The sequence below is a fragment of the Vigna unguiculata genome, chromosome 8 (genome assembly GCF_004118075.2).
Source record: "Vigna unguiculata cultivar IT97K-499-35 chromosome 8, ASM411807v1, whole genome shotgun sequence".
Taxonomy (NCBI): Eukaryota; Viridiplantae; Streptophyta; class Magnoliopsida; order Fabales; family Fabaceae; genus Vigna; species Vigna unguiculata.
In genome coordinates, this window is record NC_040286.1 from 37,495,637 (window position 1) to 37,510,511 (window position 14,875).

The 14,875-nt window shown below is 33.7% G+C and overlaps 2 protein-coding genes across 3 annotated transcripts; one reads left to right on the forward strand and one right to left on the reverse strand.

Annotated features, from left to right (window-relative positions):
- Window positions 1–146: 146 nt before the first annotated feature.
- LOC114193674 (galacturonosyltransferase 8-like) lies at window positions 147–3,681 on the reverse strand. The gene is made up of 3 exons (XM_028083559.1): window positions 3,320–3,681; window positions 1,187–2,437; window positions 147–633 (listed from the first exon to the last, which is right to left on the reverse strand). Exons 1-3 carry the CDS (start codon window positions 3,449–3,451, stop codon window positions 358–360), a joined length of 1,659 nt encoding a protein of 552 aa, XP_027939360.1. The 5' UTR covers window positions 3,452–3,681; the 3' UTR covers window positions 147–357.
- Window positions 3,682–8,523: 4,842 nt separating this feature from the next.
- LOC114194394 (neutral ceramidase 1-like) lies at window positions 8,524–14,739 on the forward strand. Of its 2 annotated transcripts, XM_028084580.1 has the most exons (11): window positions 8,524–8,738; window positions 8,923–9,330; window positions 9,948–10,156; window positions 10,714–11,058; window positions 11,749–11,856; window positions 12,138–12,402; window positions 12,503–12,770; window positions 12,866–12,991; window positions 13,398–13,461; window positions 13,718–13,881; window positions 14,069–14,739. In XM_028084580.1, exons 2-11 carry the CDS (start codon window positions 9,029–9,031, stop codon window positions 14,615–14,617), a joined length of 2,400 nt encoding a protein of 799 aa, XP_027940381.1. In that variant the 5' UTR covers window positions 8,524–8,738; window positions 8,923–9,028; the 3' UTR covers window positions 14,618–14,739. The 2 variants fall into 2 exon arrangements, with proteins under 2 accessions (XP_027940381.1, XP_027940382.1); XM_028084581.1 differs by lacking the exon at window positions 11,749–11,856 and having other exon boundaries at window positions 8,525–8,738.
- The last annotated feature ends 136 nt before the right edge of the window (window positions 14,740–14,875 follow it).

The window sequence follows — 14,875 nt, forward strand, 5'->3', positions numbered from 1 at the left end:
AGAAATTTAAAAAAATATATATCAAGTATCAGAATCAAAAGTCAAAGTTTATTTAAGACAAAAATTATTAATCGAATAAAAATAAAACAACCAACGCCAGAGTGGAACATTTAATTCAGATGAACCATACTTTAAAAATAACATTATTGCATAAATGTTGTGAATAAATAAGGGAAAAAGAAATGGGAGAATTGCTATACAAAAGAATTTTACAGTTAGAGAAAGAGGCGAGATTTTTTTTTTCCTGCACCAGCTAGGAATTATGTTAACCGTATTAGCATAATATATCAGAAACTAAACAGCAAAGAAACTGCGTGACACTTCGCACAGCATCAGAGTGAGAAGAAACTAAACACTTTAGAAATCAAAATTGCAGGCCCGAACGAATTCTAATTCATAGTCAACATACTTTGTCCAAAGTGGCTTGAATTGAGACATTGCAATGTCAAGCCATGGTTTCATGTTGCCGTTGAAGTGCACCACTGCTGCATTCTTGATCTCATCCATGCCAATGCTTGGGTTATAGCCAAGTCCCAGAACATGCCATGACTTGTGCAGTGGCTTTGTTGTTGAGTAATATGTGATTAGACCCGGTGGCAATGTCCCTAATTTCCATAGAGTTCTGTTCTCGTTCTGCAGCAACATGAGCACAACACGTTAAACATAAAATGACATAGTCCCTAAATTTGGCCGAGTCGTCCTAGACCTGGTCGGCCCTAATCTAAATTCGGCCGAATCGTCCTCTGGTGAGTCGATTCCAACCGAAATTCGGCCGAGTCAGCTCCGGCAAAAATTTGACCGAGTCGGCCTAAGTCGAAATTTGACCGAGTTGGTCCTGACCGAAATTCAACCGAATTGGATTTACATTGGATATTGAAAAATCTAATCCATGCACACCCTTAATACTAAGTGTTGCCTATATGTCCAATTATATATTTTAAAACAATATTTTTCATGTTTAAAAAAGAGCCCATGAGCTGCCTGACCCATAGGGCTTTTGTGGACATTTTGCCCCATCTGAATTTGCAGCCTCTAGCACCATTGCTAGTGATGTAAGCAGTATCATAATGTGGAACTTAATAGTGTTATTAGACATCATGTAAAATACTAGATGTTGTTTGAGAATGAAAAAATAATGAATGACTAAAGTGTTGTGGTAAAATACTAAGTAAGAGTTAAGTCTTACAAGATTCTGCCAGTAATGATACTCTTCTGTGCATTTTGTCCTCCTCCAGGCATCCAAATCAAAGAAGTTCATTCCATAAGCCCATGCACAAGCCTTTGGACTGAATTTTTCTCGAATCAAGGGGTGTGAGAAATTCATGTACTGTGCATATCTATGGAATGAGCCGAAACATGTTTCTACAGCTCCATTCACCTTGCCATCCATATCAATCTTCCATAGCCCAGTAAGGTCCTTCTGAACAACAATGTCATCATCCAAAAACAAAATTTTATGCAGTTTTGGATACATTTCCGGCAAGTAGAACCTTAAATGGTTCAATATTGACAAATATTTGGGATTCCTAAACTTCATATTGGTTGTGTCCTTTGTAGCATTCTCGAGCTTGTTCTCAAAGTAAAATCTTTGCAGGTTAGCAGACTCCAATTGTCGAAGAACTGGCACATAAGAAGAATTCAGGAACTTGTAATCCTCCACTGCCTTAACCTCAATGTGTGCACCACTATAATCCTTCAGCTTAAACATCACCTGCATTGCTCCAAGGTTCATCTTATCAGTCACTACATGAAACACATGCTTGTGCGGCTCCTTTGCATTCTTCATTGCCGAATTGACCACAACAGATGCTGCAAGAACATTGTCTGAGAATAAGGCATAGTGGTACAACTTAGGATCTTGAACTTCTGGAGGAGTAGGCTTTCCCTCATCTGAATACTTTTCAGGATGAGCGATCCTCTCTTCCATCAACCTCATGGAGAGACAATGCAAGCCCTTTGAAATCGACTTGGCAGCAATTAGGCTTGAGAAAGCTCCTTGTTTCTTTGCCTTTGTTAACTGCTCATTCACAGAAAAAATTGTATCCTTCAACTTCTGAATCTTGAGCTGGTTATCAAAGGACTCCTTTGCATCCCCGATCACCTGGCGTGTGGTTTTAATGCGCTCTTTCACTTCCTTCTCCAATTGACGAAGCACTGATTCATCAATATGGGATAAATCATCGCCAAAGAGAGGCCTGTATTTGGGTTTGTTCATTAGAGCCATGAAGTTGCGAGATAGCTCTGCGAAAACCCTAACAAGCTTTGAGCTCTCAAGCTTGACCTTGCGTGCATAAGAAGCATACAGAAGAGCCAGAGAGCGATGATCATCGGCTTGTTTGCGAATCTGGTCCAAACGAGGCTTGAGGGGATCTGTTTTCAGAGCAAGAATGGGTCTCCTTGTTGATTCAAATCCGTGTGCAACACCACCATTAGCATCCTAGTTCACCAGCACAACAGAATAGTGACCTAGCTTCATCAAAAAAATTCATTTCCCAGGAAAACAGAAGGACGAACAAAGAAAATAATAAAGATTTTCCCTTTCCATAAGTGACATTTCCACTGAAAAATCCCTAGACTACAATCAAAATAAGCCCTGTTTGTTTCACAATAAAATCAGCACTGATCAAGGCTAGTTCAAAAGCATAACAACAATATTTGTCTTTTCTCAGGAAAAGTGAACAAATTAAAGAAAATAACATACTTTTTCCGTTTTCTATCCATTGAAAATTTCTCAAACAATCAAAACGCATGCCCTGTTTGTTTCAAATTATAATTTGCACACGTCAAGGCTGGTTCAAAAGCATAACAACAATGTTTGTCCTTTCTCAGAAAACGAAAACAAATTAAAGAAAATAATATACTTGTTTCCTTTTCTAGTAGTGACATTTCCATTGAAATCTTCCTCGACTACGAGAACTAAACAAATCAAAAAAACATACCCTGTTTCTTTTCCAATAAAATTATCACGCATCAAGCCTAGTTCAAAAATACAAAAACTAATTAATCTACCTCCATCAATCTCTGTACTTTCCAATAATAGAAAAATCCAAACTTCTATCATTTCCGGCATCACTGTCATCTCTCTTACCCGAGAAAATTACTAAATTAGCTCGCAACTAGGTCCGAAGAGGATTGGATCCCAACCCATTTCAACCCCTGCGATAAGGTCCAAAACTAACCCCACCCCACCAATTTTCTCTTCGAATTAAGCTAACCCAAATTGGAAATGAACCATAATTTGAAAAATAAAAATAAAAAAGTGCGTGTTCCCCTGGAGAAATCACAGAACGGAAACAAAATATAAGGGGTTGAAGATTACCGTGTGATGGGAGGAATGAGAATGCGTGACGAGAAAAGATAGAGCGAGGACAATGCAGAAGGCGATGGACATAGCAGAACTGGAGAGAGTGATAGTTGAAATGGTGGAACGTGGAAATCGAGGATTCACCATTTTGGTGTGAGCTTCAGAGAGAGTGATGTTGGATTGATTCAAAAGAAGCGTCACTCGCTGGCTCGCCCAACTCAACAAATCAAAATCATGAACTCTGGTTTTCTCTATCACCACCTTTTTCGCAAAGAAAGACAGAAAATTAAGGCGCAGATTTCACATATTTTTTGGTAGAGTTTAACTCCAGAGTTGCGGAGTAATTGTTTGAAAACACGAACAAAAATAATATAAACATGAAATTTTAGACTCAAATACGAAAAGAAAAAATTAAAACAAGCATGAACTTTTAGACTCGAATACGAAAAAAAAAACCATATAAAGATAAAACATAAATCGTTCATTAAAAAATTAATTGAGATAATAATATTAAATTGAGTGTGTTTTTAATGATTTAAATTAATTAATGCATGAAAATACGTAATACTAACAAACTTTTCGTTTTAATTAAAACTAGTTTTTTGAGTTCTTCCTATACGTGTGATTCTATTTTAAATATTTTGTTAATAATGATGTCAGGTTTGAAAATTACATATATATAAAATGAAAGTTAGTTTTAAGTTAAAAGGAGTTAAATCGTGGGTGATAAAAAGGGTCAACTTCATTTATTTAGCCCTAATTTGACACTTTATAACCAAAAACAGGTTGGAACAGTGTCTAAATGAGAAGCCAGATGAAAAGTTTCACTCGTTACACCTATTAGTAGCTTACGGACGAGTCTAAAACATTTTTAAAAGAGGAAATATTTATTATTATTATTGTAAAAATAATTTATGTAGGTAATTTTCTGTCAATGTTATAAAATATAAAAACAATTTAATTAAAATTTCATCTTAGTATTAGTATCTTATTTTATTCATGTACTAGTTTTAAATACATACAGGGTTGATATCTGTGAATGTGTTTATTACAAGTGATTTAGAGATTGACAAAAAAAATAATATATTTTTAAATTTATAATTATGTTTTAAATAGAATTAACGTGAAAATTTTATAATTTAGAAAATCAATATGTATGTAAAAACAATATTGTAAAAATATAAAGACAACGTATATGCAAAAATAAACTTCATAAAAATATAAATGATAAGTAAAAATATATAGAGTATATTTGTTAAAATTACAAATTAGTGTAAGAATATATTGGTGTAATATGTATTGTTAGATTCATCAAATATGTGTTGTAGACACGTCTAATTAGAATATGGACATGTTTATCTAATGTATATTTTTATATTTGTGTAGTCATTATTTGTATATACTCATATAATGTATATTGCAAAACTCGTCTAATCACATAATTGTAAGAGTAATCTAATATGCATTAATAAACTTATGTAATATGTGTATGAACAAACTTGTCAGATATATATTGTTAAACTCGTGTAATCAATATATAGACAAAATTGTCTAATATGTATTTTTAATTAAACTCGTTCAAGCAATGTATGGAATGACTTGTATAGTATTTTTTTGTTAGACTCGTATAATCAGTATATGAACAAACTCGTCTAATATGTATTTTTATACTCGTATAATGTTTTTACTTGTACTCATCTAATAAATATATAAACATATTTGTTTAATGTGTATTGCAATATTCATACAACAAATTAATAAAGAAACATATTTAGTGTGTATTAATAGACTTGTATATGAAACGACTTGTCTAATATGTATATTAATAGAGTTATCGATATATGAATTACTGGTGTAATGTATAATGTTATACTCATTTAATTAATATTTTGATAAACTCATTTAATATTTTTTTTTTCTTTATTTATCTAATTAATGTATTCCCACACTTGTTTAATGCAATACCTACCTACCTACATGTTGCAAATGGGAAGTGGGGGCAGAAGAAGATGCATTTAATTTTTGAGAATAACGTTAGGCAACAACCGCAGCAAGACTTTAAAAGTATATATATATATATATATATATATATATATATATATATAAATATATATATATATATATATATATATATATATAAGTATTTATTCAATATAAATTAGGTAGAAAAAAAGAAATTAGTTGTATGTAAATTTTTTACAAAAATATTGTGTGAAAATTGATTTTACATTGGTCAATTTGATCAGTGGACTACCTCACTTACATTGTTATTACAAAGAAGTAGTTTATAATCATTTCCATTTTACATAAGAAAATATGATCTTAAATTTAAATTTTTTAATGAATTCATTTTTGGTTATGGAAAATGCTAACGCGATTATTTAAAGATACAAAAGTAAAATAACTATGAAACTACACTATGAAAATGACATAACATTAGTAAGTTGTGCAATTCGTGCTTTAAATCAATCTTGAAAGTTAAAATGGTAAGAAATTTCATCGTTGGTACAAGATAGAGGAGGTGTCCCTCCTTTTACAAATAAAAATACTAAATTTACGATATCAACTTATTATATTAAATACTAAACATATTTAATTCATTACAATATATCATTGTCTAAAAGTCTAAAAATTAATATAATAAGATGTACTATACAAGAATGCCATAAATACAAACATTGCTTAATTAAATCACCGTATTGTATTAATCTGTCCTTTCAAAGATTTGTAAAATGGAGAAACTTCTTCAAATATTAAAAAGCCATAGTTATTTTTAATTCGTTTAAAGTATTTATAAAACTATATTTTCTTACAAACAAAAACTAATGTAATATATATTTAAAATACTATCTGAATAATCATTTTCTGAAAATAAATAAGAGAAAAATATCAATTTAATTCACAAACATTAATCACTTAGCCCTAGAACGTCAGAGATAAACAATTGATAACTTATTTACACATTTGTCATCGATATTGTCTATGTCTGATTCGAGTGGATCAGACGTAAAATCGCAGACATAAAATATCTATTTTATATATTTTATATTATTGCCTATAGGTAAAAAGAAAAATAAAATTACACAATGTTATTTTCCACAAATAGTTACTCATCTAACTTTTTGCTATATTTAAAAACATTAATTAGTAGTAGCAACTAACAAATTTTAATATATCTATACATGTCTCAATCACCAACATACTATAAAGATATCCCTTCATCCACTCTTGAAGAAGAATAAATGTGAAAAGAGATGTTGAAGAAAACAAAAGCAAAATACGCTGAAAAAGTTAATGGAATGGCCCATGACATGTTCCATCATATTTCTTTATGGGACTTCTAATGGAAAATGCTGCTGTTTTGTTGGAATCAATAATGTGTTGTGTAAATGCTTTCACTTCTATTACACTCGTCTCTTCAAATATTTTTCGGTTTTTTTTAAGTTTTATACTGATTATATGATAACATAATTTCATAATATATAAGTGAGGTAAAAAATTTATTTTACATTAAAAATCTATTTTACAAATTGGTTTTGTAGAATTGAATTAAGTTTAAAATTTATTTTTAATAATTTTAATTATTTATTGAGTTATAAAATTAGTAAACACCTTCAAATATTAATTGAATATATTTAACAAATATTTTTAATTAATAATCTTAAAGATATTAATCACTTTCGTGCTATTTTCCCATCACACACTTCGTTGATTCACATTCAGATTCAGACAGGTGCATTTGTTAATGTGTAACCACAAGCATGATGATGGATTTGGTAAAGAATAATTTTTTTAATACTCTTTCAATTATTGTGTTGTGTAATAGCTCAAACACCTAATACACAAACTTTAATCTAAGAAATTAGAGTGTGAATCAAAAACACAAATCAATGGACAGAGGTAATAAGAACTTAAAATATCCAAAAATATTAGACATTTTTCAATATTGTTATTATTTTCTATTTTATGAGAAAAAATATAAAGAATATAGTCAAAGAAAATCATGATACTAGTTGCACTGAGTTTTTATGCACCTACTTCAAAGCATTATTTTTGGCTTACATGAATTTCATTCACATTGCTCAAATTATGAAAGTGGAAGTGCTCGATTTCAACACTTGTTTACTTTGAGTATAGCTGAACACATGTCATCCACTTAAAATGTAGTTAGATCTATTTGTGTTCATACAAAGTGTCAAATTTATTAATATCTCACCCACTTTATTTAACCAATAAACAAAAAAAAAAATAACAATAACTAAAAGGTTCAATAATAAAAATATAACAGTTTATATAATGTATCGAGTTATTTTTGAAATTATGACATCGCTCTTTATCATGAAAATTAATACAATTTTCTATAAATTAAGATAATATTGACACGACACATTATCTTAACTAATAAAATAAGAACATTAAATTACAATACGGTACTAATTAACGTCTATTATCATGAAATACTTTCTTAATTTTTTTTTCATAATTTAAAATTGACGAGTTAATTTGTTTTCTAAAATCTAACTTTTCGCTGGCACGTATTTACGTAAACTTTACGTTTGTCATATTTTTTTTTTCTGTAAATGTAATGATGTTTTCTCTCTGTATTCTCTTAACTAAAAATTGATGAGAGATTTTTTTTTTGGAAGATGTATAATGGTTACATTTTTTGTATATAGTAATTGCAAAGATAATTAAACTTAACACATATGATAAACTTACCATCGTAACACATGGACATAAATGCTTTCACGTGGAAATCAATTTAGGTGAATATATGATAAAATCTAATAAATATACTTGAATTTTACATCTATTGTGAAAATACATTAGAGTAAGTTACACTCATCATTCTTAATTCTTTTTTGAATTTCCTCATATAATATTATTTTTTGGAGACCCATAAAAGATCTCTTAACTATTTCAACATTATATAAACAATTTTTATAAATTCCACTATGTACCCAAGTTAATTGTCATACTTATGGAACAATAGAGATATTATAATACGAGTATTTTTTAAAAAAAATATTGAAATATTATCTTAATTTACTCAATATATTACTAATTAAATTAATAAGTAAAATTTATTCTGTGATTCATATTCCCATGTAACAGAAAAGACAAAAAGCTTAAATAATGTTTACACTTAGTACCTGATTTTGAATGGGTTGATCCATGCAATGAGCAAGGTGAAATTCACCTTAAATAGGATGTATTAGAAAGAGGAAACTTCACTCCAAAACCGTGTCAGTTCCCACACACTCAACCAACCATTCTTATTTCCTTTCCATTGGCTTCATTGGACTCAACCTTTTCTCTCTTTCTCTCTCAATTTTGTTTTTCCCCATTCATTTTCAGGGGCTGTTTTTCTGCAATTCACAGACAGCTTAGATTACTTCATCATGGTCTCTTGATCGCGCTTTGCATTTGGGTGGTGAGAAACTAAATTACCCTTTGTTGTTTCTGTAATTTATCATGTTCATACGTTCAAGCATAGTTATTATATATTCTGGCTTTGACTGATTGCGAGATTGGAGGCGCTTGTTTTGGAAGTTTTTAAATTTCTATCTGTGTTTTTTTTTTCAATAACTGGAAGTTGTTGGGTGTGATTTGTGCAGGGGAAGAGAAGAACTTGGGGAGCTTAAAAACCGGTTTTGTTTTTGCTTTGCATTTGGGTGTGATAGAGTTCCCTTCCCTTTTTTCCTTTGAAAAGCATCTGCAACCATGCGAGTGTGGACCCTTTTGCTGCTGCTGCTGCTACTACTACTTAGGAGTGATGCTGTGCACTCCGATTCTGAGTACTTGATTGGTGTTGGAAGTTATGACATTACTGGTCCTGCAGCTGATGTCAATATGATGGGTTATGCTAACGCGGAGCAAATTGCATCTGGGGTTCACTTCAGGCTGCGAGCTAGAGCTTTTATTGTTGCTCAGCCTGAGGGTAACCGGGTAGTTTTTGTGAACCTCGATGCTTGCATGGCTTCTCAGCTTGTGGTCATCAAAGTGATTGAGAGGCTGAAAGCAAGGTATCAACAGTGACTTCTTTAATCTAATTACTCTCAAGAGATTACTATGATAACTTATAGAAATTATGGAAGATTGATTATAGCACAGATTTTCTTATAACCGCCAAGCCAAACAAGCCACTCATGGCTTGCCAAATAACTGCCTGCGCCTTTCAGGCTTAGAGTTTGAGGGGTTGTGGACCATCTTGGTGAGTAAATAGGTCACAAATGGCTGACCTACATTGGTAAGTCTGGCCATTTACTGTGATCAACTCACTCTAACACGCTACCAGTGGAGAGGCCCTAAGGATTTAGGAGTCATAGGCCTCTCAGATCTTGAGGTCCGGTATGATACAGTTCTAGATCCTCCTCACATGCAGCTAATGACCACTCACTCCACCTGCCAGAAAAAAAGGAGGTGAACCGTTGGAGGACACACTTGTTGAATAGGCATGACTGACCCTGGTCACACCAAGTGATGTTTGTTTGAATCTGACCTGGGTTTCTTGAGTTCACATTGAGATTTAGGACTCTCCAGCGAGTGTGTTCTCAAACATGAATAGCAGCTGCTGTTTCCATTTAATTTTGTTTGATCCCTATTTTATGTGCCTGATCTTGCACTGAATTTTGTTTGACAGATATGGTGACCTTTACACTGAAAAGAATGTGGCTATTAGTGGAATTCACACTCATGCTGGTCCTGGGGGTTATCTCCAATATGTCGTGTACATTGTGACATCTCTTGGGTTTGTTCGGCAGTCATTTGATGTCATTGTCGATGGCATTGTGAATACTGTAGTCCAAGCCCATGAAAATCTACGGCCAGGATCAATATTTGTCAATAAGGGTAAGGAAAGGCTCGTCATTCCTTCTCTGTCCTTTATCCCTTGGTTGCTTATAAAAAACGGAAGCACATGTGGGTAAATTTTGCATCCTGTTAAAGCATGTCAGAAAAAAATGAAAAAGTTGAGGAAGCAAGTTGGTTAGTTTTAGTTTTACATCCAGGTTCAGTTGTCTGTGTCATCAGCATCAATTTCTTTAAATTTCATATTCAAAATTTATTCTTTAGAGATGAAAAGATCCGGAAATTATAAAAACAAGTGGATCGTCACGTATTCATCATAAAAAGCAGGTAATTTACAGAAATAGTGCAAGGATCTTGCATTGCCCTTCACTCGTACGTGAGACACTTAGCCTATTGTGTCATTTTCTTCTAGGCTGCTGTGTTTTACTGACATATTTTTTATCTGTATTAAGAATTTGTTTATCATCATTTTGAAGCCATTAATGTATTTGCTAGCAAGTGCTTTTGTTGTTGGTAGCCAAACGTTAGCCTATTGTGTCATTTCTGCCCTCTCTTTGGTGATATCTGATGGTTTGAGATAAATTATCTCCAACTTTCAGGAGAGCTCTTAGATGCTGGTGTAAATCGCAGTCCCAGTGCTTATCTCAACAACCCTGAGGCAGAGAGAAGCAAATACAAGTATAATGTTGATAAAGAAATGACTTTGTTGAAGTTTGTTGATGATGAATGGGGTCCTTCGGGAAGTTTCAATTGGTTTGCCACTCATGGTACTTCAATGAGCCGAACAAACTCGTTAATTAGTGGGGATAATAAGGGTGCAGCTGCACGATTTATGGAAGACTGGTTTGAGCGAAAAGGGTCTGTAAGAATGGATTCTGTTGGATTAGAAAATGATGGAATCCCTCGAAGAATTTCAAACATAATTCCCAACGTTCATGATACATGTAAGTTTTTTGCTTTTAGCTATATGGATGCGCCAAGTACCTTCTCTTCCATTTAGTACATGCATTAAATAACTTCGGATTTTGCAAGTGTATGCCATGGGAGTCCATTGTTCTAGCATGAAATGGTGGTTTAACCAAAGGATTTCTCCCCTTTTTTGTTAAAAACTGGATTACATAAAAATGTCTTATCATATTTTAGAATATATTAGATTATCCTTTAACCTGTTTTTTGCGTTATCTTTGAGGATTTGTACCATATTTCCTTATTTAATCATGTTTTGTTTATTAATTAGTTAAGGTTATGGTTAGTATAAATAAAGGCTAGTTCTCTAGATCTTATGAACAAACAGAATTCCTGTTTGTTCTCAAGGGTGTCCTTTTTTTGGTGGTGTGTTAGAGCTCCTTTTTGTCATTGTCACCACTGCCTTGGTTCTCTATTCTGTATACAAATCTGGGCCTAGTTTCTCATTTATTGAGCATTTAGGTGGGCTGCTTAACTGATTGTTTTGCTGTTTCTGGAGCTTGTTTGGCTGTCCCAATTTTGTTTTGAAGGTTCTTTTGGTGGAGTGCTGCCCCAATTTTAGTTTGTTGCGCTCTTGTTGTTTGCCGCCAGTGCTCGGTTTGTTGCATTTCTCTTGTTGTTCGGTAGCTACACTTATCCTGTGCACTTTGTTTTGGTTTTTTGGCCAGTTTCTCTCTCTTATTCGAGGGTTGTGCTAACCAAAACACAAGGTATAACAAGACATGCAAAGCCTCCAAACAAAGAGTATGCAAAACCAAAAATAAGCAGAACAGAGGGTAATGTGGGGGATTAATTCATGTAGTTAGTTACATGGTTTCTGAACTCTGATCCGGGGCTTGTAAGTTTTACAAGTCTTGTCATGAAGTCTTGATAGTGGGGTTGTCTATGTACTTTTAAAAGATTAAAATATCCTGACTGAGCAAACTTGTGAACCATGCATGTGATACCTTTCTTTATATATGTGCTATAAATAGATCATAAAATGGTGGATATCTGATAACAATAGTAATTAATAAATGAATATGCTTTTAATCTCACTTCAAACTTAATGGTGCAGACCATAAATTACTGGAGATTGCAGCCTCATTCCAATCTCCTCCTGGTAAACCTGCAACCAAAATTTCAAGTGTGGCTCGACGTGTGAGAGGTGTCCTTAGGCAGGTTGACAAGCCTAAATTTGTATCTGCATTTTGTCAATCAAACTGTGGAGATGTTAGTCCAAATGTGCTTGGAGCTTTTTGTATAGACACTGGTCGACCTTGTGACTTCAATCATAGTACATGTGGAGGAAAGAATGAATTGTGCTATGGCCGAGGACCTGGGTAATTTTTTTTTTGGATGATCATTGCTTCTTAATTTCTTACAAAATTCCGAAGGCTTCGTGATTTTTGCTAAAGTGCCCCCTATGAATTGACGTGGCAGTTATCCAGATGAATTTGAAAGTACACGTATTATAGGAGAGAGACAGTTTAGAAAAGCTGTGGAGCTATTCAATGGAGCATCTGAACAGATTAAAGGGAAGGTTGATTTCCGACATGCTTTCATAGATTTGTCCCAGCTTGAGGTAAATCTTTCTAGAGTTGGTGTTTCTGAGGTCGTAAAAACATGCCCTGCTGCAATGGGATTCGCTTTTGCTGCTGGAACAACAGATGGACCTGGAGCTTTTGACTTTAAGCAAGGTGATGATCAGGTAACCTTCATCAAGAACCTAGCTTAACTATTATCCTAGCGTTGTATTCTTAAATAATCTTAGAAGTTTGCATATTCTTTTTAATCGTATGTCAGGGAAATCCTTTCTGGAAGCTGGTTCGCAACTTAATTAAAACACCAGGCAAGGAGCAAATAGACTGTCAACACCCAAAGCCCATTTTGCTTGATACTGGTGAAATGAAGCTACCATATGATTGGGCAGTAAGTGACTCAATGATAAGGAATAACATGTGTTATAATCTCCTAGCTCATTTCAATTATGTTGTGTTATCTGAAGTATAAAAAGATGGAGGATTGATGGGAATAGAGACTATTTCAGCAGATTATTTACTTTCCTCAGAGTTTTGGATAACTTTTCCTGGCACGTCCACTATAATTTCCTTACTAAATTCAGTAAAGCTGATTGGAAACTGATTTTATAGTATCACTCTTGCATCTAGAAGTCTTTTTTTTTCTTCATATAGAAGTCCTATTATGCATTTTCTCCAGTTATTATGCCAAATGTTTTTCCAGGACCTGTATTTAACGTTATTTGATGATATCTCTTTCTAATATCACAAGGCACTTTTACTCATGTGAACCTTGATTATCTCATGTTCAATTGCAGCCTTCAATACTTCCAATCCAGATCCTCCGAGTTGGGCAGTTTGTTATTCTTAGTGTACCTGGAGGTATGAGCTCATGGTCAAAATTTCTTATAGTGTTATTATTGGAATTTCTATTTTCCGCGTTTTGAAGCATTCAAGTTTCAACAACCCACAACCTTGGACAAATGGGAATAAAAAATCAATGCCTTTCTTAATATTCGATGTCTTATTTCATTTCCCTTGCAGATTGATATTTGAATTTGTAGTGTTTGTGAATTGTTGTGAGCCTATGCATTTCGTTGAATTCTCATGCTTTTAGTAACTGTTTTAATTCTGACAGAATTCACAACAATGGCTGGGAGGCGACTTCGTGATGCAGTCAGAACAGTGCTAAGTGGCAACAAAGGCTTCGGTAGCAACATTCATGTTGTTATAGCGGGGTTGACCAATACTTATTCACAGTATGTGACTACTTACGAAGAGTACGAGATGCAGAGATATGAGGTCAGTTACACTTGTGAAAAGAGACATAAAGCATGGAACAAACACTTTTAGATTACTGCAGCATTAGTAAAAGTTTATGCTTGTAGCTATGCAACTTATTATCAAATAACATAATTTCATATTGGCAAGAGATGTAACAATGCAACCATCATGTTCATCTTCTTAACTTCAATTTTCATGTTACCAGGGTGCTTCCACGCTGTACGGTCCACACACACTGAGTGCTTACATTCAGGAGTTTACGAAGCTTGCACGTGCTCTCATCAGTGGTCAGCCAGTAGAACCAGGTCCTCAGCCCCCAGATCTCTTAGATAAGCAAATAAGCCTCTTAACTCCGGTTGTGATGGATGCAACCCCTATTGGTGTGAAGTTCGGGGATTGTAGCTCTGATGTTCCCAAAAACTCCACCTTTAAGCGAGGTGACATGGTGTCTGTTACTTTCTGGTCTGCATGCCCTCGTAATGACCTTATGACTGAAGGTACATTTTCCCTGGTGGAATTTCTCCAAGGAAAGACTACTTGGGTTTCTGCTTATGACGATGATGATTTTTGCTTGCGCTTCAAATGGTCAAGGCCTTTCAAACTCAGTTCTCACAGTAAAGCCACCATAGAATGGAGAATCCCGCAGGATGCAACTCCTGGTGTATACAGAATCAAACATTTTGGGGCTGCAAAAGGTTTATTAGGGTCAATTCGTCACTTTGCAGGTTCATCTAGTGCATTTGTAGTTGCATAGAGAAGGGAGGGATACTATTTGATGATGATACATGTTCAATGGTCTGTATTCTATTAGAGAACTGAATTATAACACACTACATTAAATCAAGGATGATTCCATTGCTTACTGTTTGTTACGTACTATTCTCTATCTCCTTTCCTACGCACTCTCTAACTAACCAATTTCTTTATATTTTTTATCTGGAGGTAACATATCATAGTAGTTAATTTTAATCAAGTCATTTCTAAATATTTGCGTCATTAATCTGTACTCAAG

Bases quoted from the DNA above. Each gene is read 5' to 3' on its own strand.
- LOC114193674 (XM_028083559.1), bottom strand. From the start codon at position 3,451: ATGGTGAATCCTCGATTTCCACGTTCCACCATTTCAACTATCACTCTC. The intron at 2,438-3,319 runs GTAATCTTCAAC...CTGGTGAACTAG, and splicing joins CTCATTCCTCCCATCACACG to GATGCTAATGGTGGTGTTGC. The intron at 634-1,186 runs GTAAGACTTAAC...ATGTTGCTGCAG, and splicing joins ATCATTACTGGCAGAATCTT to AACGAGAACAGAACTCTATG.
- LOC114194394 (XM_028084580.1), top strand. From the start codon at position 9,029: ATGCGAGTGTGGACCCTTTTGCTGCTGCTGCTGCTACTACTACTTAGG. The intron at 9,331-9,947 runs GTATCAACAGTG...TTTGTTTGACAG, and splicing joins ATTGAGAGGCTGAAAGCAAG to ATATGGTGACCTTTACACTG. The intron at 13,462-13,717 runs GTATGAGCTCAT...TAATTCTGACAG, and splicing joins TATTCTTAGTGTACCTGGAG to AATTCACAACAATGGCTGGG.